The following is a 27,994-nucleotide window of genomic DNA, read 5'->3' as shown; positions in this document are numbered from 1 at the left end:
ATGATACTGTAGACATTAGGCAACAGTAGACACTCCAGAATATGGGTCTCGGCGGCGCCAGTAGACTGCTGCATCTCAAAACTGAGCACTGCTCATTATTGACAAGCTCAAGGCAGAGAAGTGAAGCGTAGTGCAGAATGAGAAGTTCAGCACTCTGGACAGCGTTCGTCTTGCTCCTGAAACAAGGTACCGCGCGAGCCTGCACAGGTAAGAAGATGCACGTGCAAAATTAATTCCAGATAGGTTGTGGCGTTATTGACAGAGGTTGCCTGTTTTGGAAGTTGCCATTTTATATAATGCTAGATTTACACAATAATAATTGTATAACCCTCAATATGTTGCATTTAGTGGATAGCATAAGTGGATATGTTGAATCAGTATGTTGAAGCGATGTGTTTTACCTCCGTTAGTCAAGAAACATAATACCGGACGCTTTGCCAATGCCACTTTGGTACGTCTCTCCGAGTACTTGAGTGCTGGGTACAAGAAGGGTGTTCGACCCGTGCGCAACTGGCGAAATTGCACAATGGTGGCCATCGACCTTATGGTGTACTCTATCCTCAGTGTGGTAAGTAGGCCTCCTGCTCTTAGTAGAATAATAGTTCAGTATACTGAGATTGTGTGTAGCCTATGTTGATCTTCACTATTTGCCCTATGTTACAACAGGACGAGAAGAACCAGGTTCTGACAACATATGTATGGTACAGGCAGGTAAGACAAATAACTATTTGCAATAAATAGCTAAATAACTGTTTAAACAACAAATTGATTTTGTTGAAAAAAAGTTTCCAAGAAATTAAAACATACATTTATCAAACACATCTTATCAGAGGATCTTAGTTATAAGCCATTATACCATACTTGTTATTATTAATACTAGACCATGCTTACTGGCTTATGCTATAACTCTGTATCAGGAATGGACAGATGAATTATTGGTATGGAACACAGAGGACTTTGGTGATGTGAATCAAAAGTCCATACCGACTGCCAATGTGTGGGTGCCTGACATACTAATCAACGAGTTGTAAGTCCAGTGTTTTGTGATCGTTATTGTCGGTGTAAGCCATCGCATTTTTGGCCATGCAGTCAAATCAAAGTCTGCATAAAATAGTATCATTTATCTTTGATTACGCATTACTAAAGTACAGTGCAGTGTAAAGTGTGTGTGTGTAATACGCTGAAATATTAGTTGTCCAAATCAGTCACAAACATATTTATTGCATCTCTTTGCTGTGGTTTGAGTTGTGCTTCCTGCTGTAATCTCTCAGTGTGGATGTGGGTAAATCTCCGGATATTCCCTATGTGTACGTGACCCATTATGGTCGGGTGCGCAACTACAAGCCCATCCAGGTGGTGACAGCCTGAACTCTCAACATCTACAACTTCCCCTTTGACGTCCAGAACTGCAGCCTGACCTTTTCAGAGCTGGCTCCATACCCGTAACACATGTCTTATTTAGTCATTTGGCTATGCATGTGGGGAAAAGCTTTTCAACTGCACATACTGTAGGCTACAATACCAGGTAAGGATGCCTTTTTAAAAACAATTGTAAGTGAGGTGGGGATGGATAAGCTAAGTGTCAGTCACTCAGTCCTCAATATTTTTTTATTATTTTTTAAAATCATTTTCCTAGTGCCAGCTGTGGCTGAGGACTGCTGATAATGGTCATTTACATAATTTACATTCATCTGAACCCACTGACCTATGTCTCCTCCATGTCCATGTCTGTAGTTAATGACATTGACCTCAAGCTGATGAGGAGCGCAGAGGAACTCAAGGTGGACAAGAGTGTCTTCATGAACCAGGGCGAGTGGGAGCTGCTACACGTCTTGTTGAAATACAAGCGCTTCGGTCTGGACAACATTGACTCCTATGCTGAGATGAAGTTCAATGTGAGTATACATAACATAATCATTCATTATCTTTTATTTATGTATTCATGACAGGTTTTGGAAATATATTATTTGGCAATGATTGACCTGGTTTGTAAGATTGTTAGGGTTGCAAAATTCTGGTTGCAAACAACTTTCCCAAAATTCCCAAGTTTTGCAGATATTCTGGTTGGAGGATTCTCAGATTTCCTGTTTATTCCCTCCTGATTCCAGTAATCTTCCAACCGGGATTTCTGGAAAACCGGGGAATTTTGGGAAAATTAACGGAATTTAGGCAACCCTATGCATGATGATGAAGTAAATGGCAATAGTTAAAAGAGTACAATAAAGGGATGGGAAAGATCCCCACAACACATGTTAAAATGATATGCAGTATAAACTTTTCAATTACTATATACAATCATGTTCAAATCAATCATATCGTGTACATAATACCTTAGCGCAAATCATTTATTAAAAACCAACTGAACCTGACAGAAAAGCAAGACCTTTAGTAAGAATAGATAAAACAGAGAAATATATGAAGATAGTAGACCCTTACCTTGACCTCTACCGCATGAGGCTTTATTAGAAACATAAGATCTTCAGCTGTATTAAATATGTATTGAGAATGGACATTTTCCTTATGCATCATACAAAGAAAGCAGGCTTGCTTTATGGAAAATTAACTAAAGGATATGAGTGAGGATCTATAGGTGAAAGTGTGATAGAGAGTGCACTCCCATCCCACCTCCGTTTTAGGGTCATTGATAGAATCTGTTGATATATTGTTCTCTCCACGATCAAAATGTTTTTCTGCCAGATATATGGAAATGCGTACTACTTCTTGTTAATTACTGCTCTATTCCCAATTATTGTTTATTTGGATCCCCATTAGCTTTTGCAGAAGCAGCAGCCCACACACACCAATAAACATCACAAGTAACAAAACACTGATACAGATAGACAAGCACAGTCACACAAATAAAAATTACAACGATATACAATAATCGAGTGTCGAGTGTCTGAGTGTCTGTTTGTGCGTGTCCTCTCACAGTCCCCACCTTCCATGAGATGTTGTTTAATCAGATGGAAGGGAGTTGGAAGGGAGTTCCATGTGATCATGACCCTGTATAAAACTGTGCCTTGCTGTGAATTCGTTTTGTACTTGGGGACTGTGAAGAGACCCCTGATGGCATTTCTTGTGCGGTATGTATGGGTGTCTGAGCTGAATGTTATTTGATTTTGCAGACAATCTGGAATTTTCATCACTGTAATACTTCTCATAAAAACTAGAGAGGCAATGACTCTCTCGTCAACCTTGATGAATGTCATCAGGTGGTGATCCGACGCAGGCCTCTGTTTGTCACGTCCTGACCATAGAAAGCTGTTATTTTCTATGGTAGAGTAGGTCAGGGCGTGACAGTTTTTTTTTGTAGTTTAGATTTATGTTGTTATGTTCTAGTTTTTGTATTTCTATGTTGGGTTTTATTTCGGATGATCTCCAATTAGAGGCAGCTGGTCATTGTTGTTTCTAATTGGAGGTCATACTTAAGTAGGTGTATTTCCCACCTGGGTTTGTGGGAGATTGTTTCACCTCTGCATCATGGTTTGTTGTTATTAAGTTTATTTGTATGTATTGCATAGTTTCACAGTTCAATAAAAATATGTGGAACTGTCACGGTTGTCATCTGGAATGGAGGACCAAAACGTAGCAGGAATGTGGATGCTCATCTTGATTTATTTTAAAATAAAGTGAACACCAAAATAACAAACAACGAAGAACTAACGATCAACACAACAGTCTTGTCAGGCTTACATACGCAAAACAAGAAATAAACAATCTCCCACAAACACTACACCAAACAATTACCCATATATAGGACTCTCAATCAGAGGCAACGAGAAAGCACCTGCCTCCAATTGAGAGTCCAACCCCCCATTAACCTAAACATAGAAATACATTAAACAAGGAACAGTGCCCAAAAACCCCGGAATACATAAATCAAATACCCTTCTACAAAAACACCACAAAACAAATACCCTCTGCCACGTCCTGACCAAACTACAATAACAAATAACCCTTATACTGGTCAGGACATGACAGTACCCCCCCCTAAAGGTGCAGACCCCGGATGCACCTCATAAATAAACAAAAAACCAAAACCAAAATAAAATCCCCTTAAACTAAAGGGAGGGAAGGGAGGGTGGCTGCCGTCACCGACGGCACTTGTGCTACACCCCCCCTCCCCAACCCACCTATACAGGTGGTGGTTCAGGCTCCGGCCTACTGTCCTCCAGAATGCAGACAGACTTAATCTGTTTCGGGCCATAGGCAGACTCCCCTCGTCCCGGATCGTAGGCAGACCTCTTCCATTCCACACTGTAGGCAGACTCATTTGACACACAGTTACTTATATTTAGTTCTGGATCATCAATAGACTTACTCAGTTCCGGGTTGCTGATAGACTCACCCGGTTCCGGGTCGCAGGCAGACTCCCTCGGTTCCGGGTCGCAGGCAGACTCCCTCGGTTCCGGGTCGCAGGCAGACTCCCTCGGTTCCGGGTCGCAGGCAGACTCCCTCGGTTCCGGGTCGCTGGCAGACTCCCTCGGTTCCGGGTCGCAGGCAGACTCCCTCGGTTCCGGACTAGACACTGCTGCCGGATACTCTGGACTGCACACTGGTGCCGGATACTCTGGACTGCACACTGGTGCCGAACTCTCGAGGCGGGGCTGACGCACTGGAAGCCTGATGCGTGGTGCTGGTACTGGAGGCATCAGCCTGGGGACACGCACCTCAGGGCTAATGCGGGGAGCGGGAACAGGCCGAGTCGGACTGGGTTGACGCACTGGAAGCCTGGTGCGTGGTGCTGGACGTGTCAGCCTGGGAACACGCACCTCAGGGCTAGTGCGGGGAGCGGGAACAGGCTGTACTGGACTGAATCATTGGAAGCTTGATGCGTGGTGCTGGTACTGGACGTGCCAGACTGGGGTTTCGCACTTCCGGGTCAGCACGAGAGACAGGAACTGGAAACACTGGGCCATGAAGGCGCACAGGTGGTCTTGAACGCACCTCCTGCACAACCCGTCCTGGCTGGATGGAACTAGCAGCCCTGTACGAGTGGGGTGCTAGTACAGGGCGAACTGGGCTGTGCAGGGGCCTGATGGTTGCCGTGCGTAGAGCGGGAGTAGGGTAGCCTGGTCCTAGGAGGCGTACCGGCGACCAGACGCGCTGCGCAGGCATCCCCCTACCAGGCTGGATGCCCACTCTAGCACGGCATCTGCGAGGGGCTGGATTAACTCGCACTGGATTGTGTGTGCGTATGGGCGAGATTGTGCGCACTTCAGCAAAACACGACGCCCTCCACTCCATACGTTCCTCCATATAAACACGGGTAGCTGGCTTATGGCTCATCCTTGGCCCAGCCAAACTACCCGTGTGCCCCCCCCAAAATAATTATTGGGGGTGCCTCTCGTGCTTCTCCCTCAGCGCGTACAAGGCCTCGTACCTCCGCCTCTCCGCCTTGGCTGCCACGATTTCCTCCCTTGGGCGACGGTATTCCCCAGCCTGGTGCCAAGGTCCAGTCCCGTCCAGAATTTCCTCCCAGGTCCATTTCTCCCGCCAGTCCATCTCAAAATCCCTTTGCTCCTCAAAGTCCACCTGTTGCTCCTTCCTCCACTGCTTGGTCTGTTTGTGGTGGGAGATTCTGTCACGGTTGTCGTCTGGAATAGAGGACCAAAACGCAGCAGGAATGTGGATGCTCATCTTGATTTATTTTAAAATAAAGTGAACACCAAAATAACGAACAACGAAGAACTAACAATCAACACAACAGTCTTGTCATGCTTACATACGCAAAACAAGAAACAATCTCCCACAAACACTACACCAAACAATTACCCATATATAGGACTCTCAATCAGAGGCAACGAGAAAGCACCTGCCTCCAATTGAGAGTCCAACCCCCCATTAACCTAAACATAAGGAAGATGCTGCTGCCCAGCATCTTCCTGAGGATGATGGACCTGGTGGGCTTCTACCTCCCCCCGGACAGCGGAGAGCGGGTGTCCTTCAAGATCACCCTGCTCCTGGGCTACTCCGTCTTCCTCATCATCGTCTCCGACACGATGCCCGCCACCGCCATCGGCACGCCGCTCATAAGTGAGAAATGCAGCTAGTGCATTAGTGGCTCAGATTTCTGAGATGTGTTATTAAGGATGGGATTGTGAGCTCTATTGCAGTTAAGAATAGGTTGAGGTGGTAGTAGTGAAGGACTATTGTTTGTTGGGGCCCTGGTCAAAAGGCCCTGGTCAAAAGTAGTGCACTACATAGGGAATAGGGTGCCATTTGCGACGTAGCCGTTGTCTTCTAAGAGTATACCTTGTAGTGTGCAGAGGTCATATCGATTCATCCCTCTCTCTCTAGGTGTATACTTTGTAGTGTGCATGGCTCTGTTGGTGATCAGCCTGACAGAGACAATGTTGATAGTCTGTCTGGTGCATAAGCAGGACCTGCAGCCCCACGTGCCCCAGTGGCTCAAACATTTAGTGCTGGAGCGGGTCACAGTCCTCCTGTGCATCCGCAACAAGCACAGCCTGTGCTTCATGCTGTCCCGGGACTACGACCATGTGGGCCATTACAAAGACAACAACATCAGCCAGGGTATTGTATCTACACGAGGGTTGGGTAGGAAAAAGAGTATGAGATAAGGAGAAAAGAGGGAAAAAAGACATGGGCAGTAGTTCTAGTATACAATGTTCTCTCTGAGCAGTATTCATTGATTTAAAAAATACAGCAGCATTACAACATCTATCATAGAGTGAGAGAGAAAATGATAAAAAGAGATACATTTACAGGTCTGTTTTCTCTCTTTGGAAATAATCAATTGTCTGTCGCTTTGGGACAATAAATAAATGTTGCATCCACAAACTCAACACAACATTGGATACTTAAAATACAAGTACATCCTGTTATATGACCCCACGCCACCCATTCTCTCCCTGTGTGACCCCTTGTAGCTCTATGTAACCACCACCACCTTCACCACACCTGCGAGATCGGCCGTGGCGGCGAGGACAGCAGGGAGTGGGGTCTGGGGGGCCTGGTGGTGCTGCCCGTGGTGCGTGACACCACACAGCCCGTTATGGACAACATCTTGCACAAGATCTCGTCCATCCGCGGCATCCTGGAGAAGAAGGACGAGTGCTGGGACATTGCCAAGGAGTGGCTGCAGGTGGGCTACGTACTGGACGTGCTGCTCTTCAGGGTCTACCTGGTGGCCATGCTGGCCTACAGCATCACCCTGGGGACCCTCTGATCCGCGTGCCAGTACGCATGAGCGCCTCACAGTGGAGGAGGGTCAACGGTGGATGTGGAGGGCCTTATTGTGGAGCAGGGCCTGATGATGTAGGTGGAGGGCCTTACTGTGGGGGAGGGCCTGACGGTGGAGGTGGGGACATAGAGGGCTTACGCATGCCTGATACAAAGAGTTTTATTGAGGTAGATCTGTTCAGTTGAGCCTCACGGTAGGGGGTACTTTGAGTCTGAGGTCATTCTTGGGAGTAGAGAGATGAGGGGGAAGATGCAGTGGATGATAGTATAGGAGAATATGTGGACTGTGGAGGAGAGGTAATGCTATTTGGTTGCATTTGCTTTTAAATGTCATAGTTTGTATATTCCAAGATCAACTTCACTCCTTCAGTTGAATATAGTGTTAATATTGTTAATAAATTATAAGAAACATATAACGTGATATTAATCATCACATTTCAATTGATAAAGGTTATTTATTATTACGAAAGTCACTGCAATACTTGTTCACCTGATGTTCACTCTAACATTACGAAATGTGTTACTGTTAAAGTTAATTGAATTATGTCCCTTAAATGCCATCAATCAGGTATCTAGCCATGATGATGACAGACTTGATTCAATCTGATCATGCTTGCAGACAATGCAGCTTTTAAAGGCAATGTTACCACGTTTGCGCACTTCGTGGAGATCGCATTCAAGGAAGACGCTGCAGATGTCTGTTCAATTGGAAATTGGGATGGAATCCTGGCCAAAGTTTGTTTTAAGCTTTTTCCATTGAACTTCCTTAACACTGTCACGTTGTATAAATTATTGGAGACAGGCGCAGGAATACGTAATAGTGGGTTTTAATACTCCCCCCAAATGACACAACATGCCATGAAAGGCATGGGGACGAAGCCCAAAACAAACATGTATACAAAACACACAGGGATGTAACCCAAACAAAAGAGCGAGGTTAAACCTATAATAAATACACGGGACGAGACCCGTAATAACAATTGCACAAAACACGCAGGTACTCACAGGACCAATGGACATGGTATCAATAACCGACAAGACGATGATGAACAGAGGGCACATATGTACAGTTACTAATTAGGGGATTTGGAATCAGGTGTGCGTAATGAGACAGTTCAGTGAAGCCTAGAGGCCGGTGACGTAGACCTCCGGAATTGGTACACGGAAAGAGCAGCAGTACTGGGGGAATCCGTGACAATGTCCACATTCAGGAAAATGCCAGATAGGCTGGTCCATTTTTTGCCTCCTGGGCCTGTCAAACTTTTCTTTTTCTCACCAAATTATCATTATCTGGCTAATAATGGGGGCCTCTTGGGGGAAAAATATGGGCTGGTGTGGGGGCCTCAAGGAATCTGCTAGGGCAGATTTCTAGTCCCAGTCCGCCCCTTTCCACATTCAAATGATGGGAGGTGAAAATAAAGCAATTTTCCGCTTTATATTATAATTATTTGTATTATTATTAAATTGCAGGTTAGGGTTTAAGCCATACAAGAGACTTCAATACACCACACTAACCACAGGGTGGCACAGTAGTGCTCTGCCCAGCACTATCCACCCTCATGCGCCAGTACAGAGAAGGTATGGGTATTATTAATTCCTCTCAGGGATGGCCTATTTTCATAGATTTTTTATTTAACCTTTATTTAACTAGGCAAGTCAGTTAAGAACACATTTTTATTTACAATGACGGCCTACCCCGTCCAAACCCTCCCCTAACCCGGACGATGCTGGGCCAATTGTACGACGTCTTATGGGACTCCCGATCAAGGCCGGTTGTGATACAGCCTGGGATCAAACCCGGGTCTGTAGTGACGCCTCTAGCACTGTGATGCAGTGCCTTAGACCACTGTGCTACTTGGAACCCGTGGACTGACACTAATGTACTAAACGTAAAGATTTTGGCCTCACTGGAAAATGGACTCAGTGGGAGTACTCAGATAGGATAAATGCCATTGACACCCAACATAATTAAAGCCTAAAACCGTTCCACAGTAAATGGGAGCATCGATCCCAATATATTCAACAAGTATCCAGGCTGCAGCAGGTCCTGGGTCTGTGTGGACGACTGACTCTAGCCCTTTTAGTTCAGCACTATGCCTGGCTGTTTTATTCCCCCTGAGTGTTAGTTGATTTTCAGCTAAAATAAATGCTTTATCAGTGTGACGCTTGGATTAGAAAATCTCTGAAAATGTCTGGTATGTATAAATGGTGTTCTAAAACTAATTACAGTAAACATTCCAAAATGGTAATAGAAAACAACACAGGAAATGTTATCAATGAGTATTGCCATAAATAAGCATGACCTCAGGCTTTCAATAGTTTGTCTATTTAAAAAAATAAAATTAAGTTCAACCAGAGAGGGTAGACATCTGACTAGGGCTGCAACATTCCGGAACTTTCCCAAATTCCCAGGTTTTACTCAAATCCTCTTTGGAGGATTCTGGATTTCCTAATTATTCCCCTGACACACCTGGGAATTTTGATAAAGCTAACCGGAATTTTTGCATCCCTACATCGGACTGTAGCCTACCATCTTTGGTAAAAGTAGTATACTGTAGTACACTAGACTTACACCAGAGGGTTCCATTACCAGCATTATCCAGTACTACACTTATGGAATTGCAGGAACACACACTGAGCTTCAACAGTCATTTCTACATCAGTTACTAAAAACCCTACAACAGGTAAGTTCATTAGACACATCTCCAAATTGCAATGAAGCTATGGACCATTATTTTATGAACTCCTTGAAGAACATCTACTTTAAATAAACAACAAATTACAATTACAGAGATGACGCCAAAACTAGTTACTATTCCACCAACGGATTAAATTATCAAGATTGAAGCCTCAGCATTTTTTGTCATGCATTATAACTTCATTCTGTGGCCAGTGCACAAAACAGTTTGTTTAATCAGTAACCTCAGTAAACCATTTTAATAATTATCCCCATCCAACATATTCACAAACCACAAAAGTTAAGTGACTACAAAAATCATACATAACTAAGTCTACCATAACAGCAACAACATGAAACACACAGAATCATTCAGTTACGTGTTGCTCAGGTTGCTTGCTGTATTACAGTAAATTAGTAGGGGCGGCCATGTTGTTTGGCTCTCTCCTCTCCGAGGCTGGATCAATGCCTGGGGTGGGGGGAGGCTAACGCCTACAGGCCAGGCTTAGCTGAGAAAACAATCCCAGGGATTTGGACAAAACCGGTCCCCCTCCATTCAACAGGCCCACTGTCTGAACCCTCTCTATCCATTAGATCATATCTGGGTCAAAGAGCACATAAAGATGGGACCCCCTGGCTCCCACACACACAAAGCCCTGCAACCCCCCCCTCCCCCCACTCGAGAGGCCATTCACTGGACCCTGCCCCTTCCACTCACATCGCCCACAAGGGTCACATGAGTCCAATCAACCAAGGCCCAAAATCCCCACTCTGCTTCGTTTCTAAAACAGAATTGGGATCAAACCGAACTCATGGTGTCCCGTTGATGAAGGAGCATACTCATCATCAGGGGATGTGTCCTCCTCTAGTGTCCTCCTTTCTCTAAATCACCAAGACCCTTAAAACAATCAAGATAGTCCAAGACAGCCTAACTCTCCACTACGACTAGCCACATTGGGTTTGATATGCAGAGGCCGGTGGTGATGGAGTGAATAGCTAAAGAAAAGTAGCTCATTAGCTGATCCTTCTGAGGGGAGAGGTCACGGTCTGCATATGCTGCCCAAAGACGGCTGGGAAGGGAGAGGGCTGCCTGCTATAATAGGGAGCCGAAGGAGAACCTCTGGTCTCTTGTTTGCGCCGAAACAGATGGCAGGATCTCCTGGCTTGATTAACCTGGTTAGGTCAGCTATAAGGAAGCCGATCTTAGATGTTCCAGATTGAAAGAAGGGCTCTCATCTCTGGGAGAAACAATGATGAGCCCTATTATTCAGGTTGCTATACTATTTTGTCTAATGAGCACAGGACATTGAAATAATAATGTTGACGTGAATATGATGGTGATGATTTGGAAAATAAGGACATCTAAGCCTGTGCTGGGATTCCAGGAGTGTTTGGAGAGTGTCTAGATGAGTTGCTTGTCAGTCTGGTGTGTTGCTGAGGTGTAATGTTGTCCATCTAGTTAGCACAACCTTCCAAAACAAAATGGTTCCAAATAAAACAGAGAGCGAGAAAGAGAGACAGAGCCAGAGAGAGGAGGTGGGGTGGGGGAAGGAAGAAGGATAGAGGAGAGGAAAATAGAGAGTGCTAGAAAGAGAGAGTGAGAGAAAGATAGAGGGAAAGATATAAAGTAAGGAATACTAAAGCCCACCAGATAGCTCAGTTTAGTATAATGCCACGTTTGTATCGCTTCCTAGATGCACGGAAAAACTGAACCATTAGTGTCTCGCCCCGTTTCCCCCCTAACAGCAATCCGGATGGCAGCAATAATGGCGTGCACCCTGCATATCTAATGATAGCATTTATTACCTACATAATGAGAGAGGAATGTAGGACATGGTCGCTAGGCAAGCATTGACACAATGCTAAACATTAGCACTTCCATTTGGTTCTATGTCAACAGACTACCGTCTCTGTCAGAAAATACCTATCTGGTCATTCTACATGCAGAACACATACACCCACCCATGGCTCTACTGTCTGGTAGATGTAATAATTCCAGCCACAACACTGGCCATGTCATGTTCAAACTCAAGAGGCTTTTCGCTACAGCTCAACAGCAGGGGGTGCTGCTGTGATCAACAACACAAATGACCTCTTCATATGCAATATAACATGGCTTCGCATCAGCCTCCTGTAGTGGATCATATATTCTGTGCTACACTTAACGGCCCACTTACACTATACCCAAATGAGCTCCCGTAGTGGAGAGCAGCCACAGGGAATAAAGAGACACTAGTAAAAGAAGTGGCAGCGGCGCATATTACTACATTTATTTGACTTGATTTAATACCTTCTGCTTGGCAAGGCTTTTCTGGCATTAGGTGACTAAATGCATTTAAGAACTGAGCAGTGAGTACTACATCTTTACTCCATCACTAGTATAGTGGAATATAATACTCCCTCTGTAGCCCAACTGACTTATTCAAATCACCATCATTCCAATTCCTCCGGTGCTTTTAAAGAAATTGACAAAAAGGGATGACAGAGGGTTGAGGATCAAGACATATTTTTTTGTGCACAGAGAAGTGGGACTGGTGGAAGAGAGAAAAGCGTTGAATGAGAAAAGCTGTTGCCTTCAGATGTGAGAGGAGGGGAAGCTGGGGAGAATCTCATGGGGGGCGGTCTATGCATCTTCATTTGTCAGCCGCAGCAATGGTCCTCCCAGTGACTTCATGGTTGTTACCCATGTTTACAGAGCTGCTTTTGAAGGACACAGTTCTGCATAACAAGAACAGCACTATGGCTCTCCAACATTGTGTAAACCTGTAATTCATTTTTAGTATCTATACAGTAGTGAACTGTGTGTTGGCATCTGAAGAGTCCACAGAGGAATGGGTCACCCAGAAAGAGAAGGGACGCACCACATTAGAAAACACCCAGAAAGAGAAGGGACGCACCACATTAGAAAACACCCAGAAAGAGAAGGGACGCACCACATTAGAAAACACCCAGAAAGAGAAGGGACGCACCACATTAGAAAACACCCAGAAAGAGAAGGGACGCACCACATTAGAAAACACCCAGAAAGAGAAGGGACGCACCACATTAGAAAACACCCAGAAAGAGAAGGGACGCACCACATTAGAAAACACCCAGAAAGAGAAGGGACGCACCACATTAGAAAACACCCAGAAAGAGAAGGGACGCACCACATTAGAAAACACCCAGAAAGAGAAGGGACGCACCACATTAGAAAACACCCAGAAAGAGAAGGGACGCACCACATTAGAAAACACCCAGAAAGAGAAGGGACGCACCACATTAGAAAACAGGCAGACAAACTTGAGTCCATTTTTTATTGATTTTCTAACTGCAGATTGAAGGTATACAACTGAACATCGTTATTTTTCTGAGACTCATAAATAAAAATACAAAAAAATGTTCACTACAAAACAATCTACTGTTAGTAGGATGTAAAAAATATTATCTTTCACTATCGAAGGCACAAAATGTACTTAGTGACAACATGGATAATAAAACCTGCAGCATTTAAATCTCTTATTTCTTTTATTTTTTTTTCACACTCCATCATAGAAACACTGAAATTTTACAAAGAGATGTGTCTGATCCTACACGGAAAGAAAAAAAACTAAACCAACAGAGAGATGCTGGGATCCGTGGCACAACTAACATGGGAAGCAGGGCCACAGACACACAGCTAATCGCTGGAAAAGACAAAGGACCTTTGCAAAGTTCTAATGCAAATTAGATCATTTTTATTCAAATTACAAAAAAAAGAGAAATTAAATTATAATAATTGGGCACCTTCTAAGATTAGGCTAAGATCAGGTGCTGAGGTAGACGAAAACGATAACAATTCAAATAATAATAAAAACACTATTTTCTTAATACAGAGCAACTCGACTGGCACTTGTGCTGTCACAACAAGGAAGAATGAAACAAAATGACAGACAAGCCAGAAAGAGAGAAAGAGAGCGAAAAGCTTTGTAATGCTTGGTCCGACAGGGCAATTGGTCCTCAGTGCTAATATAAAAAGACAATGTCTTGGTGCTTTGATACTCAAACAGTTTAGTCTGGACCTCAAATGGCACATGCATGGCAACACTGCATGAAATGGCTACTCGTTCTAGAACACCACACTGAAACACAGAGTGCCTACTCCAGGGATGCCATGATTTTGTACGGCTGGTCTTTGAATTTTTTTCTTATCTTAAGAACAAGTACTATATAACAAACAAGTCGTAATGCTAAGCTGGGGCAACGCTATGGGTTTGGCAAGCTGCCAAAGTGGAGGTTGGAAGGGCATTAACTGCTCAGCAAACCTGTTGCTGACAGCAAAATATTATTAACGAAAAAACATACTTAGACTTATTTCCAAAATGAACAGGCAACAGTCCTTCAGAACAGATTGAAAAAGCAAAATGCATACAATTTTTATGGCCCGTGAATGTTATCATCTTTATGTCTTATACTCTCAAGCTCCATAGTCTGTATTTTTGGGACACTTTTTCTTCCTTGCTTTTTGTGCGTAAACAAGTTACATTGCTTTCGGGTGTCAATTACAAACAAAAACATCAAAGGTGGTTTACCCACTACCAATTTTAGGCTAATGCAGCCCTCCAAACAAGTCCTTTTTTATTCTAAATCAGAAATCAGGTCATCTCAAATCGTCATGACATCCCTAGAGTGCTGGAGACACCATTAATTATCTTCTGAAAGTACAGAAACAAAGCAGATATAGCTGGACATTTTTGTTGAACAATTTCCATTTTAGGCACAACGATATTACAGAAACAGAGTAACATTGAGGGAAGAACTATATCAACGCCAATGTATTTTTTTTTCAACATGTTGAGAGAAAAGTGGCACAGAGCATTGTTTTTATTTTGTTTCTGATCTAATTAGTGCATTTTTCACTAATACACGCACGCGCACCCACAGATACACTTCCATTTATGCACACACACACAAAAAAAGTATAATTCATTCAGAGAACAATGATAGGAGACTGAATCCCTCTAGTTATTGAAGTTTGATGAGATTGTTTCAGGCTCTCTGGCCTGGCACTCTGATTTGGTGACTGAAGTTATTATAGTGGATGAATATTGGACAAGGGAAATCCCTCGGCTCACAGTGTTCGATAATACAATGGCAAGACAATCATGGGCCAATACGACCACGTTCATGCCATTGCTTCTTTTTTTTATCACTTCAAGTACAAAAACAAAATGTTGGCAATAAAAGTTGATTGAAAATTGTGAATGACGTGTACTAATTGACCGATGGCAGCATCCCTACCATCCATTTGAAATGATCTATTTCTTTTTTTCCACATGCACGTTTATGGCCGATAGATTTAGTCCTTCACCTACAATGCATTGACATCCAGAAAGCAACACTTACTACAACATATTCACACATTTAACATTACCAAAGAGGAGCAAGGCAAAAGATTCAAAACCAGAGAAAAAACTAGGTAATTAAAAAAAAATATATATACAAATATATGCCCTGCTGAAACCCTCGACAAATGGAAAGGGACTGACACTGAATACAAAAATATTACAATTTTTATATATCAAACTGCCTCTGTTGGCTCTTGTTCAGGAATACACTCATTTCGAGAGAACTTGTCGACCAAGATGATCTCTTTTTTTCTAACCTTCCTTTTTTCTTTGATTAACACTTGCAGTCCCAATTGTCCAACGCACACTGCATCGCTGCATATATGACCTGTTCTTGGTGGTTCAGCATTGGTGAACCTTTTTTTTTTCACATTACAAAACTACAATTCTATTCACATATTTTCAAGTTTAACGCTTTTTTTTACTCTTAAAAGTACTATTACTTCTTCTACTGCGTACATCCCTCTTACCTCATACTTAAGGCTTCAACATCTTTTCTCTGTTCTTAAGGTTCCTGTCAAGGGGGGACTGTAAGTTAAGAATAAACTCTTGTTTTATATTTCCCCATCAATATTACCCTTTATATAAATGTCACTTACACATATGAAAAGACAATAAGTCAACACTTGAAAGCATGAGATGAAGTTGCAATGATGCAAAACACAAACACACAAAATAACGTGCTTTTACAAAAATGAAAACAAAACAACTTAGAGGTAGCTTTTATAAGAATGACCAAACCCACCAGCTCTTCAACAAGCAGGGTTAATAAAAAAAAGACCAAGTTTGGTAACAATAATGCACAAAAATACACAACAATAAAAATCTCTTTTCACCGTGGCACTCATTTCCACGAACACATTGCTTTATCACATCTCCCTCGCGCAATAGTGCGGCTTTCGGACACACGCTCACAAAAAGTAAGAGCATGTACAAAATTAAACAAAAAAACATAAGGGAACTAAAAACAAGCACGAGGTCACAACAAACGAGGTAATTCAAGTACAATGTGCTGAGAGAAATCGAGATATAATAGGAAAGAGAAAGCGAAGAAACAAAACCATATATTAAGAGTTGATTTATTGTGTCTTCTTACCGTTCGACACCTGGGCTGGCCAGGCCATGTCTCCTCCAATCAGTTTAGTCCCCGATCCCCCTCCCCTGCTAATAATTGAGTGTGATTATATCGTTAACACTGAACTGACAGTGGTGCTCATAATGCCTTCATTATGCTGCCATATGAACAGATATAATGCTACATATTTTATTGATATAGCACTATTACAATTTTATGAAACTATTTTCCACCTGGCATCACATTCATGGTTATACTCCTCATAACAGTACATACGATCTGTTATAACAAGTGCCATATCTCCTTAAAGTCGCATCATGAAGGCATTACAACCACCCCTCGGAGGTGTTACTGGTGCCACCCCTCCACGTCACAGCTCCCGACCTCAATCCACAGCAGCCTTTGTCATTTTGGTCTCCATCACCATGGCATATAGAGAATATGAGATTATTAATGTGAGAAAATAGTTAATGTTATAAGTCAGACGACATACTACAATTTAGTGTAATTGATGATAATCTGCTTACATTTATATGAATAATATCAGTCCAGTATCTATAGCGGGAAGAAATGAGACATCTCCAGTTAATGCTGTATAGAGACTCATGGTTTAAGAGAAAACAGAGCAGCGGCTTTGCAGCGAGCTACCCCTCAAAAATATATCTGATATAACAAACATCAAACAGAGACTGCTGTCGTAATATGTCTTTACCTGTGCAATGAAGCTATGATAAACTGATGCGGAGACAAAGATAAGGAGAATAAAAAAGTGACAGTCATGGTTCGACTCCCGAGAGGCTCCGGCGAAACCCGACTAGTGGCCTCAGCCGTTTTCAGCCCTTATCGAACAGAACCCTGGAAGCTCACCGGGACGAGGAGATTTCCGATATGGGAATATCATCCTCTGTTCATCTCCCTTGCTGAACAAAAGACAAACCTCTGTGTGGGTACAGAGGTGTTGTGCCCCAATCCAATTCAACTTTGCTTATGTTGATGCAGTACAATACATGGTGCTATTTTGCCATAGGTCTGGCTGACGTGACACATGAGCCAGCCCTTAGGCTCTGATTCTCGAGGGCTATCTGAATGACACCACTGTAGGGGCTCTAAGTGCTCTGTGCCACCAGGTCTGAAGACACCATTTTGGAGCACTCTGGTAAACAACGGGATGGGTAGTAGGGGTCAACTGTGACATGTTCCTCAAGCAGGACATGACTTGGTGTCTAGTGTAATCCAATCAAATCAGGAAGGGATCTGTATTATCAGGTAATGAGAGGATTGACCCACCAAGTTACAGTAGGATACAATCCCTTACCAGAAAAGGTGAGGATGTCAAAACTACATTTAGGGATGGCCAGTGGTTTAAATGATGGGGATGTGTGGGTTCACATAGCCTTTGAGAATAATTTCAGTTCAGTTTCAGGTGTGGCTTGGGTGACATCTTTCAAGTCTGTAGGTAGACTTAAGGACAACAAACTCCATTGATGCAGGTCCATCGATGAGGGTACACCCACAGGTTTTGCATTAGGCAATTTGAAAACAACTTGAAACAAAACGTTTATGGATGTACTGAACGACATGTGACTTTGAAGGGGTAATGTCCTCTGCCCAGCCCTTTTCCTCAGTGTGCCCCTCTGTCATTCACTCTCTTTGCATTAGAAAATCGCCTGTGCTTCCGTCTCGTGGATTTCCTCGCTTGACTTCTTCGCCACAGGCCTCGTTCTCCACCTACTCCTCCTTCTCTCGCTTCCTTCCCCACTTCCTCTGCCCGCCCTCCTTCCCCCCGGCTGTTGTCTGGTGGCATCAGACATAGCAGAGGTACAGGTAGGTCTTCTCTATCCTCCAGTCCGGGGGGATGTCTTCGGGCCTGTGGCCCTTCATGTGCTTCTGCATGGCTGAGAGGCTGGGGCAGTACTCCAGGCAGATGGTGCATTGGTACGGCGAGGCACCGTTGTGGGTGCGCAGGTGTTTTATCATGGCCGAGTAGTCCCTGGATCGCTGGTGGCACAGCTTGCACTCAAACGGCTTCTCACCTGGAGGGGGTGACAACAACAACAACGGACATGTCAACAACAACATCAGGCTGAGGAATGGAACTCTATATGACCCATGCAGTCAGCTGTTCCTACATTTACAAGGTTGTCAAGGTGTAACCACCTGTAGCAGATTACAGTAGAAACTTTCTTCTAGAGCTTCCTCCCTTTGCGTGTCAATGCTAGCAGAATGAGCGCGATATCCAGTGGTCTCAATTAGCAATGACCATAATGTCTATAAAATACCCATGGCTAAATTGAAAGGTGCATGTGATAATGGATAATGGTATTTCATATAGCGCAGCTGTGCACTATATGAACCACCCCTATAATGTGCTTTACAAACCAAACCTATCCAGTTACACCGATGTACATGTGCCACATTTAATGTCTAACATCAAATCACCAATAGGACCTATGCCATTTTGGAACATCAAATCACAACTTCAATTTTATTACATTTGATTCTCGACTGTTCCAAAGCAGCTACATTCCAGTGCATGTGATATTCCGGACCAGCGCCCCCCCAAACGTGCAAATGATTAGAGGGATGGCTAGGAATAATCCCCGGGACTCAATCCGACAGGCGCAAATTAGACATGCAAATGCCGACCTTTACCAATGGCATTTGAAATGAGGTGTTGGATGTGATTGGGGCCGTGAATGATACCGACGCTCACACCACGTCACAGAGAGGCCTCTCTCTGATGTGTCCCTGCATCTATTTGGATTTTTTTGAAGCGCCAAACTTGACCTGTGGGAAGGGGGTCAGGGTTGTGTTTACGCAAATAGCCATGCCAAGAAGATGATTACGGGCCATGTCGACTGACGAGGCCCCACGTGCCAGCAGTGTATACAATAACCACACTTTAAACAGGGTTGCCTCAGATAACTGGGAAATAATGAACTGCAAACGGGAACCAGTATTGATCCGCCATTGACAGGTGGGACCCGGGGAGGGGGGAAGGTTGCCAATGTCGATGATTTATCAAGCGGCCCCCGTTTGTGCGCAGTGGCCTTTGACTGTGAGCTTGTCACTTGGTCTTGTTATCTCCAGTGCGCTTTAGCTCACCGCGAATTAAGGACCCTGGGCCCGGCACCACAAAAGGGGAAGGGGGGGGGCATTTATTTGACAGCTGGCTTATTGAATGGGAGACAGGGGAGTGTTGGTGAGGGGTTGAAGCAGGTAAAACCTTGGCTCAACAGCAGACCTGGGATACTAGGTGGTGTGTCCCCCTCATAGCACCCTGATTCACAGCATATGCCCCTCATCCTCATATCTGGGGACGTAAATTCAGCCATCATGAGAGTGACAATTGCCAGCGGCTGATTGACACCTGGTTGACACATTTATGGAGCTGTAAAGGCCTGGGATCAATATGGTGGCTCCTCCGCAAGCCTGTATTTACTGGCCCAGGGAATCATTCATAAAAACAGTCTGTGTACAGTATGCTTTGTAAAATGAGCAAATCAAGTGCCCACATTGCTCCCAGACCATCTTAACGCCCAGTATAAAACTATTGAAGACTTGTCATACACTTCCCCTCCTTCTGCGTTACAACACTGAATTCAATCTGTTATGGAGCCGAGCTGGATCTCCAGTGAGTTATGTAGTCTCCAGAGGGAACTGTACTGGTAGAAACTATTAGCATTGTATACTAACCCTTTAACTCTCTTGAACAAGCCATGAAAGCTTGCACAATTTCCCCAGTGTAACAGAGCTGATATTTTCCCAGTGTAACAGAGCTGATATTTTCCCAGTGTAACAGTTCTGCCATTTGTATCCGTGCTATAGCAATGACAATCTATCAGCGTACCAGAGTTAACATTTTCCCAGTTTAACGGAGTTGACATACACTCCCGTTAAAGTTTGGGGTCACTTAGAAATGTCCTTGTTTTTGAAAGAAAAGCTTTTTTTTTTGTCCATTTAAAATAACATCAAATTGATCAGAAATACAGTGTAGACATTGTTAATATTGTAAATGACTATTGTAGCTAGAAACGGCAGTTTTTTAAATGGAATATCTACATAGGCACACAGAAGGCCCATTATCAGCAACCATCACTCCTGTGTTCCAATGGCACGTTGTGTTAGCTAATCCATGTTTATTATTTTAAAAGGCTAATTGATCATTAGAAAACCCTTTTGCAATATGTTAGCACAGCTGAAAACTGTTTTCCTAACTAAAGAAGCAATAATACTGTCCTTCTTTAGACTATTTGAGTATCTGGAGCATCAGCATTTGTGGGTTTGATTACAGGCTCAAAATGACCAGAAACAAAGAACTTTCTTCTGAAACTCGTCAGTCTATTCTTGTTCTGAGAAATGAAGGCTATTCCATGTGAGAAATTGCCAAGAAATTGAAGATCTCGTACAACACTGTGTACTACTCCCTTCACAGAACAGCGCAAACTGGCTCTAACCAGAATAGAAAGAGGTGTGGGAGGCCCTGGTGCACAACTGAGCAGGAGGACAAGTACTTTAGAGTGTCTAGTTTGAGAAACAGACGCCTCACAAGTCCTCAACTGGCAGCTTCATTAAATAGTACCCGCAAAACACCAGTCTCAAAGTCAACAGTGAAGAGGCGACTCCGGGATGCTGGCCTTCTAGGCAGAGTTCCTCTGTCCAGTGTCTGTGTTCTTTTGCAAATCTTAATCTTTTCTTTTTATTGGCCAGTCTGAGATAAGGCTTTTTCTTTGCAACTCTGCCTAGAAGGCCAGCATCCCGGAGTTGCCTCTTCACTGTTGACATTGAGACTGGTGTTTTGCGGGTACTATTTAATGAAGCTGCCAGTTGAGGACTTGCTGATGCTCCAGATACTCAACTAGTCTAAAGGCCAGTTTTATTACTTCTTTAAATCAGAAAAACAGTTTTCAGCTGTGCTAACATAATTGCAAAAGGGTTTTCTAATGATCAATTAACCTTTTAAAATTATAAACTTGGATTAGCTAACACAATGTTCCATTGGAACACAGGAGTGATGGTTGCCTCGGTACACCTATGTAGATATTCCATTTAAAAGAAATCTGCCGTTTTCAGCTACAATAGTCATTTACAACATTAACAATGTCTACACTGTATTTCCGATCAATTTGATGTTATTTTAAATGGACAAAAAAATGTGCTTTCTCTCAAAAACAAGGACATTTCTACGTGACCCCAAACTTTTGAACGGTAGTGTATTTCCGGTGATTTTCCCGTCCATTGTGATTCTAACGATGCATACCTGTGTGCACGCGGTAGTGGGTCTCCAGCTGGTGCTTGAGGCTGAACCTCTTCCCACAGCCGTTACATTCATAGGGCTTTTCCCCGGTGTGGATGCGCTTGTGGCCCTTCAGAGTGTTCTCGTCACGGAAGCAGCTCCCGCAGAACTCACACTCATATGGATGGTCACCTGCTGAACACGGGGGACAACACAGACAGTTGAACATAATTCCAAAATATATTTCTCCTACAATATTTGATCATGTTTGATTCAGTCGCAGTCCTTCATGTAATTAACTAAGACAGAGACAGAAAATAAATAAAAGGGAACAACCAAATTGGACTCATAGCTTTGTTACAGTTTCAAATGGTTATTTTTGTCTGAGTTCATACAGAAAGAAAGCTATAGAAGTACAAGTGTGTTCAATTCAATGAGAAGATGAATATTACGGGACAAAGGCTAGAATAGGTTCGCAATCGCACTGAGCTATCGGGGACAAAATTCTAACATATTTCGTAAAAACACTTATTCCAGTCCACTCAATTTCTCCCTTTTTGTAGGTGAAGTTAGAGCACTGTAACCTTGCCACCCTGGGGACACTGGTGTAATGGATATTCAGATGTCAATAATCAGTAATATTATGATATGCGGAGGCTCTCTCCAACACTCGGTGACTAATTGCTTTCCTGTGTCTGACTAGCAGCCACCCATACATCATTCACTCCCCGGTACAGATGCGCCGCGCTGCCAGGCGTGTAATGTTCTCAATATTTAATGCATTTCACTCCACCGCTAAAGGTTTAAGTCATCGCCAATGACCTACGCGTTTCATTATCTGGCTGTCCGAGCGACACCGTGCCAGGGAATAAATTGCATTTCTCGTTATGTACTGTCATGCTCGGGCACCCATCGCCCCTGTCAAGAGACAATTTCTTCTGGCATGTATTTTCGTTGGAGAGAGACGCGCCTTAAATGTTATTCACATTTGGACGCAGTGGCTGTTTGGAATGATGCGACGCCCGGTGTATGACGCTTTATGGTTGGGAGGGATACTGTGGATGGGGAGGGCAGGGATAAAAAAGACAGAAAAAAAGAGATATATAGAGAAAGAGAGGGAGAAAGCAGGAGGGTAAAAATCTATAAAAGTGACAGTCTTTATTTGTCTGCATGAAGTTATCAGTGGCTCCCGCTGTAAGACGTGCTCTTTTCTAGCGTTTTAGCCATGGCAGAGATCACAATCCATGACAGAGCGTGGTGGGGCCCACACGACGCTACAGGAATAGTAATGGAGCTGAGATTCACCTGCCTTTAATTAGGAGCAGTCTGAGCCCCAATCAGACAGATCTGGAGGAGAGCATGCTAATGTTCAGTGGACAGACTATGGAAGGTTATTTACCTTCAAATTCACACAGACAATGCATTATAACACATACATACACACACACACACACACACACACACACACACATATATATATATATATATATATATATATATATATATATATTAGTAACTAATAAAATGTCATTCTTATTAGCAGGGAGGGGACTTCATTGCTCCTTATGCAAAAAGTCAATATTTGTAAGCGAATGCCATAATCACATTGTGCTGCAATCCAAAGGCCAGGCAGGACTTCATTTAGTCAGGAATACATTATGCTCCCAGGCACTGGAGATACAGCATCGTAAATCAGAAGGCTTTCACTATCTCTCCCCTCCCTCCTTTCCCTTTTCCTTCTCTCACTCCACTCCCCCCACAACTCTTTCTATCTCTGTCTCTCTCACTGCATCGCTCTGCTGCTCCCCCTCCTCTCTCCCTTTCTCTGTGTGTCTGTCAGACAGACACAGTGCCTGCTGGGTTCTAATGACAGCGAGGGGGCAGAGATGAGGATCCAGCACACTGAGGCAGAACAGTGGACTAGGAGTGGACCCTTGGGTACCCTGGGCACTGCCACCTGCGTTTCCATGCCACCTGGGGGGGGGCTGGTGTGGACAGTATCTGCTGCCTCAACCCCCACGCCCCCCCCCACTTCAGTCTACCCCTCACCCCCAGGCACTGGTGTGAGCGCCGTGTGCCCGTGGGCACCGAGGGCGGGTTCATTATGCGATAAGCGTCAGTAAATCAGGGGGCTCTGTCACTGCCAGGGCACTCTCTCTCTCCCTCTAGCTATCCTTCTCTCTCTCTCTAGCCTGGCGCTATCAAACACAGCTGCGAACACAAAACACTCCGCCGCAGACGGCAAATGGGCTCCGAGTTAAAATACACAAGCGACCGTTGTACAACAACGGAATATTAACGAGGGCCGGGCCAGGGCGCGTGTCTGCAAGCGCGGTGGGGAGAGAGGGAGGACAGAGGAGACTGCCATCATTATGAGACCCCATTGTACAACAGTGTGCCCATGTGTGTGTGCAGCCTCTCTTTTGAGGCACAGAGATGAAGCGAGAGAGGGGAAGAAAGAGGGAGAGGGATAGATAGAATGTCTCAGAGAATAAAAATGGGGATTACAGAGTAATAGAGACAGAGAGGAAGAAGTGAGAGGGAAATAGACTGTGGGGTTAGCGTACTCTTCTCAAGGGAATAAATAAATGGCAGATTGATACACTGTAATAAGCTAAATTAAATCTGTTGCCCCGCTCTGTCATCAATAGTAAACCAATGTCAAACAGAGGGAAATATCAGTGAAGCTGATTTCCAAAGCTATCGGTCTCCCGAAAGAACGATGTGTCAAACGTGTATATTGTGTATGTTGTACTTGCTCCAGCTATTGCGCTTGCAGCTGTGAAGTTGAAGGCAGAAGACATACAATGCCTTCAGAAAGTTTTCATACCCCTTATTCCCCATTTTGCGTTACAGGCTGAATTTGTCACCCATCTACACACAATACCCCATAATGACAGTGAAAACATGTTTTTAGAAATGTTTGTAAATTTATTGACAATGAAATACATAGATTTCTCATGTACATACAGTACCAGTCAGAATGTTTGGGCACACCTACTCAATCAAGAGGTTTTCTTTATTTTTTACTATTTTATTACATTGTAGAATAATAGTGAAGACATTTAAACTATGAAATAACATGTAATAACCAAAAATGTGTTACACAAATAAAAATACATTTTGTATTTTAGATTCTTCAAAGTAGCCACCCTTTGCCTTGACAGCTTTGCACACTCTTGGCATTTTTTCAACGAGCTTTACCTGGAATGCTTTTCCAACAGTCTTGAAGGAGTTCCCACATATGCTGAGCACTTGTTGACTGCTTTTCCTTCACTCCGCAGTCCAACTCATCCCAATTGGGTTGAGGTCAGGTGATTGTGGAAGCCAGGTCATCTGATGCAGCACCATCACTTTCCTTCTTGGTCAAATAGCCCTTACACAGCCTGGAGGTGTGTTTTGGGTCATTGTCCTGTTGAAAAACTAAAGATAGTCCCACTAAGCGCAAACCAGATAGGATGGTGTATCACTGCAGAATGCTGTGGTAGCCATGCTGGTTAAGTGTGCCTTGAATTCTAAATAAATCACCTATAGTGTCACCAGCAAAGCACCACCCCACCTCCTCCTCAATGCTTCATGGTGGGAACCACACATGCGGAGATCATCCGTTCACCTACTCTGCGTCTCACAAAGACACGGCGGTTGAAACCAAAAATCGCAAATTTGGACTCATCAGACTAAAGGACAGATTTCCACTGGTCTAATGATTATTACTTGTGTTTCTTAGCCCAAGCAAGTCTCTTCTTTGCATTGGTGTCTTTTAGTAGAGGTTTCTTTGCAGAAATTCAAACATTATGGCCTGATTCACGCAGTCTCTTCTGAACAGTTGATGTTGAGATGTGTCTGTTACTTGAACTCTGTGAAGCATTTATTTGGGCTGCAATTTCTGAGGCTGGTAACTCTAATGAACTTACTCTCTGCAGCAGAGGTAACTCTGGGTCTTCCTTTCCAGTGGTGGTCCTCATGAGAGACAGTTTCATCATAGCGCTTTATGGTGTTTGCGTCTTGTACTTAAAGAAACCTTAAAAGTTCTTGAAATATTCCAGATTGACTGACCTTCATGTCTTAAAGCAAGGATGGACTGTCGTTTCTCTTTGCTTATTTGAGCTGTTCTTGCCATAATATGGACTAGGTATTTTACCAAATAGGGCTATCTTCTGTATACCACCCCTACCTTGTCACAACACAACTGATTGGCTCAAAAATTCCACAAATTAACTTTCAACAAGGCACACCTCTTAATTGAAATGCATTCCAGGTGACTACCTCATGAAGCTGGTTGAGAGAACGCCAAGAGTATGCAAAGATGACATCAAGGAAAAGGGTGGCTACTTTGAAGAATGTCAACTATATTTTGATTTGTTTAATACTTTTTGGTTACTACAAGATTCCATATGTGTTATTTCATAGTTTTGAAGTCTTCACTATTATTCTACAATGTAGAAAATAGTAAAAATAAAGAAAAACCCTGGAATGAGTATGTGTGTCCAAACTTTTGACTGGTACTGTAAGTATTCACACTCCTTTGCTATGACACTCCAAATTGAATTTAGGTTCATCCAATTTCCTTTTGTCATCCTTGAGATGTCACTATAATGTCCACCTGTGATGTTCACCTGTGGCCAATTCAATTATCTGGACATGATTTAGAAAGAAACACACATGTATACATAATGTCCCACAGAAACTATACCATGAAGTCCAAGGAACTATCTGTAGATCTCCGAGATTATGCAGCATATAGCTGGGGATGGGTATAAAACAATTTCGAGAGAGTTGAAATTTTCCAAGAACACAGTGGTCTCCATTATTGGTTAATGGAAGAAATATGGAACTACCCAGAATCTGCCTAGAGCTGGCCGTCCGACCAAACTGAGCAACCGGGAAAGAAGGACCTTGGTCAGGGAGATGACCAAGAACCCAATGACCAGTCTGACAGAACGACAGAGTTCCTTGGCTGAAATGGGAGAACCTGCCAGAAGGACAACAATCTACAGTTTTTCCCCAATCTGGACTTTATGGGAGAGTGGCCAGACAGAAGCCACTCCTGAGAAAAAGGCACACGACAGCACGCCTGGAGTTTACAAAAAGGCATGCAAAAAATGATGTGGTCTGATGAGCCAAAAATTTTACTATTTGGCCTGAATGCAAAGAGCTTTGTCTGGAGAAAACCAGGAACAGCTCACCACCCATCTAACACCATCCCTACCGTGAAGCATGGTGGTGGCAGCATCATGCTATGGGGATGGTTTTCAGCGGCAGGGACTGGGAGACTAGTAAGGATAGAGGGAACAATGAATGGAGCCAAATACAGGCAAATCAATGATTAGAATCTGCTTCAGAGTGTAAACAACCTAAGACTTGGTAGAAGAGTTACAGGACAATGACCCCAAGCATACAGCCAAAGCGACACAGGAATTTAGATATTTCTGTATTTAATTTTCAATAAATGTGCAAACATTTCTAAAAACATGTTTGCACTTTGTCATTATAGGGTATTGTGTGTAGATGGGTGAGATTCAGACATTTTAATTCAGGCTGTAACAACAAAATGTGAAGTAAGTCAAAGGGTATGAATACTTTCTGAAGGCACAGTTTAAGAGATTTACATTTACATTACATTTAAGTCATTTAGCAGACGCTCTTATCCAGAGCGACTTACAAATTGGTACATTCACCTTATGATATCCAGTGGAACAACCACTTTACAATAGTGCATCTAAATATTTTAAGGGGGGGGGTTAGAAGGATTACTTTATGCTATCCTAGGTATTCCTTGAAGAGGTGGGGTTTCAGGTGTCTCCGGAAGGTGGTGATTGACTCCGCTGTCCTGGCGTCGTGAGGGAGCTTGTTCCACCATTGGGGTGCCAGAGCAGCGAACAGTTTTGACTGGGCTGAGCGGGAACTGTGCTTCCTTAGAGGTAGGGAGGCGAGCAGGCCAGAGGTGGATGAATGCAGTGCCCTTGTTTGGGTGTAGGGCCTGATCAGAGCTTGAAGATACGGAGGTGCCGTTCCCCTCACAGCTCCGTAGGCAAGCACCATGGTCTTGTAGCGGATGTGAGCTTCAACTGGAAGCCAGTGGAGAGAGCGGAGGAGCGGGGTGACGTGAGAGAACTTGGGAAGGTTGAACACCAGACGGGCTGCGCGTTCTGGATGAGTTGTAGAGGTTTAATGGCACAGGCAGGGAGCCCAGCCAACAGCGAATTGCAGTAATCCAGACGGGAGATGACAAGCGCCTGGATTAGGACCTGCGCCGCTTCCTGTGTGAGGCAGGGTCGTACTCTGCGAATGTTGTAGAGCATGAACCTACAGGATCGGGTCACCGCCTTGATGTTAGTGGAGAACGACAGTGTGTTGTCCAGGGTCACGCCAAGGTTCTTAGCACTCTGGGAGGAGATGATGATGGACTTGTTGGAAGAGGGCGATGATGTCTC

At 43.7% G+C, this 27,994-nt stretch overlaps 1 protein-coding gene and 1 pseudogene across 2 annotated transcripts in view; one reads left to right on the top strand and one right to left on the bottom strand.

The window, feature by feature from the left end:
- The first annotated feature begins 137 nt into the window (after positions 1–137).
- LOC115155084 (5-hydroxytryptamine receptor 3A-like) lies at positions 138–7,214 on the top strand (annotated as a pseudogene).
- A 6,157-nt stretch (positions 7,215–13,371) lies between these two features.
- The window catches only part of LOC115154192 (zinc finger and BTB domain-containing protein 16-A), a 165,393-nt gene continuing 150,770 nt past the window's right edge, over positions 13,372–27,994 (bottom strand). Inside the window, exons 6-7 of one of the 2 annotated variants that reach the window (XM_029700180.1) lie at positions 21,585–21,752; positions 13,372–18,357 (exon numbers count right to left, since the gene is read on the bottom strand). In XM_029700180.1, coding sequence (XP_029556040.1) covers positions 18,128–18,357; positions 21,585–21,752 — 398 coding nt within the window. In that variant the 3' untranslated portion in view covers positions 13,372–18,127. Of the gene's footprint in view, positions 18,358–21,584; positions 21,756–27,994 lie in introns of both variants that reach the window. The other variant, XM_029700179.1, reaches the window with a different exon arrangement.

This window comes from Salmo trutta, chromosome 19 (genome assembly GCF_901001165.1).
Source record: "Salmo trutta chromosome 19, fSalTru1.1, whole genome shotgun sequence".
Classification (NCBI taxonomy): domain Eukaryota; kingdom Metazoa; phylum Chordata; class Actinopteri; order Salmoniformes; family Salmonidae; genus Salmo; species Salmo trutta.
The sequence above is the reverse complement of the archived record's forward strand: the minus strand, read 5'-3'. Positions and strand labels throughout refer to the sequence as shown.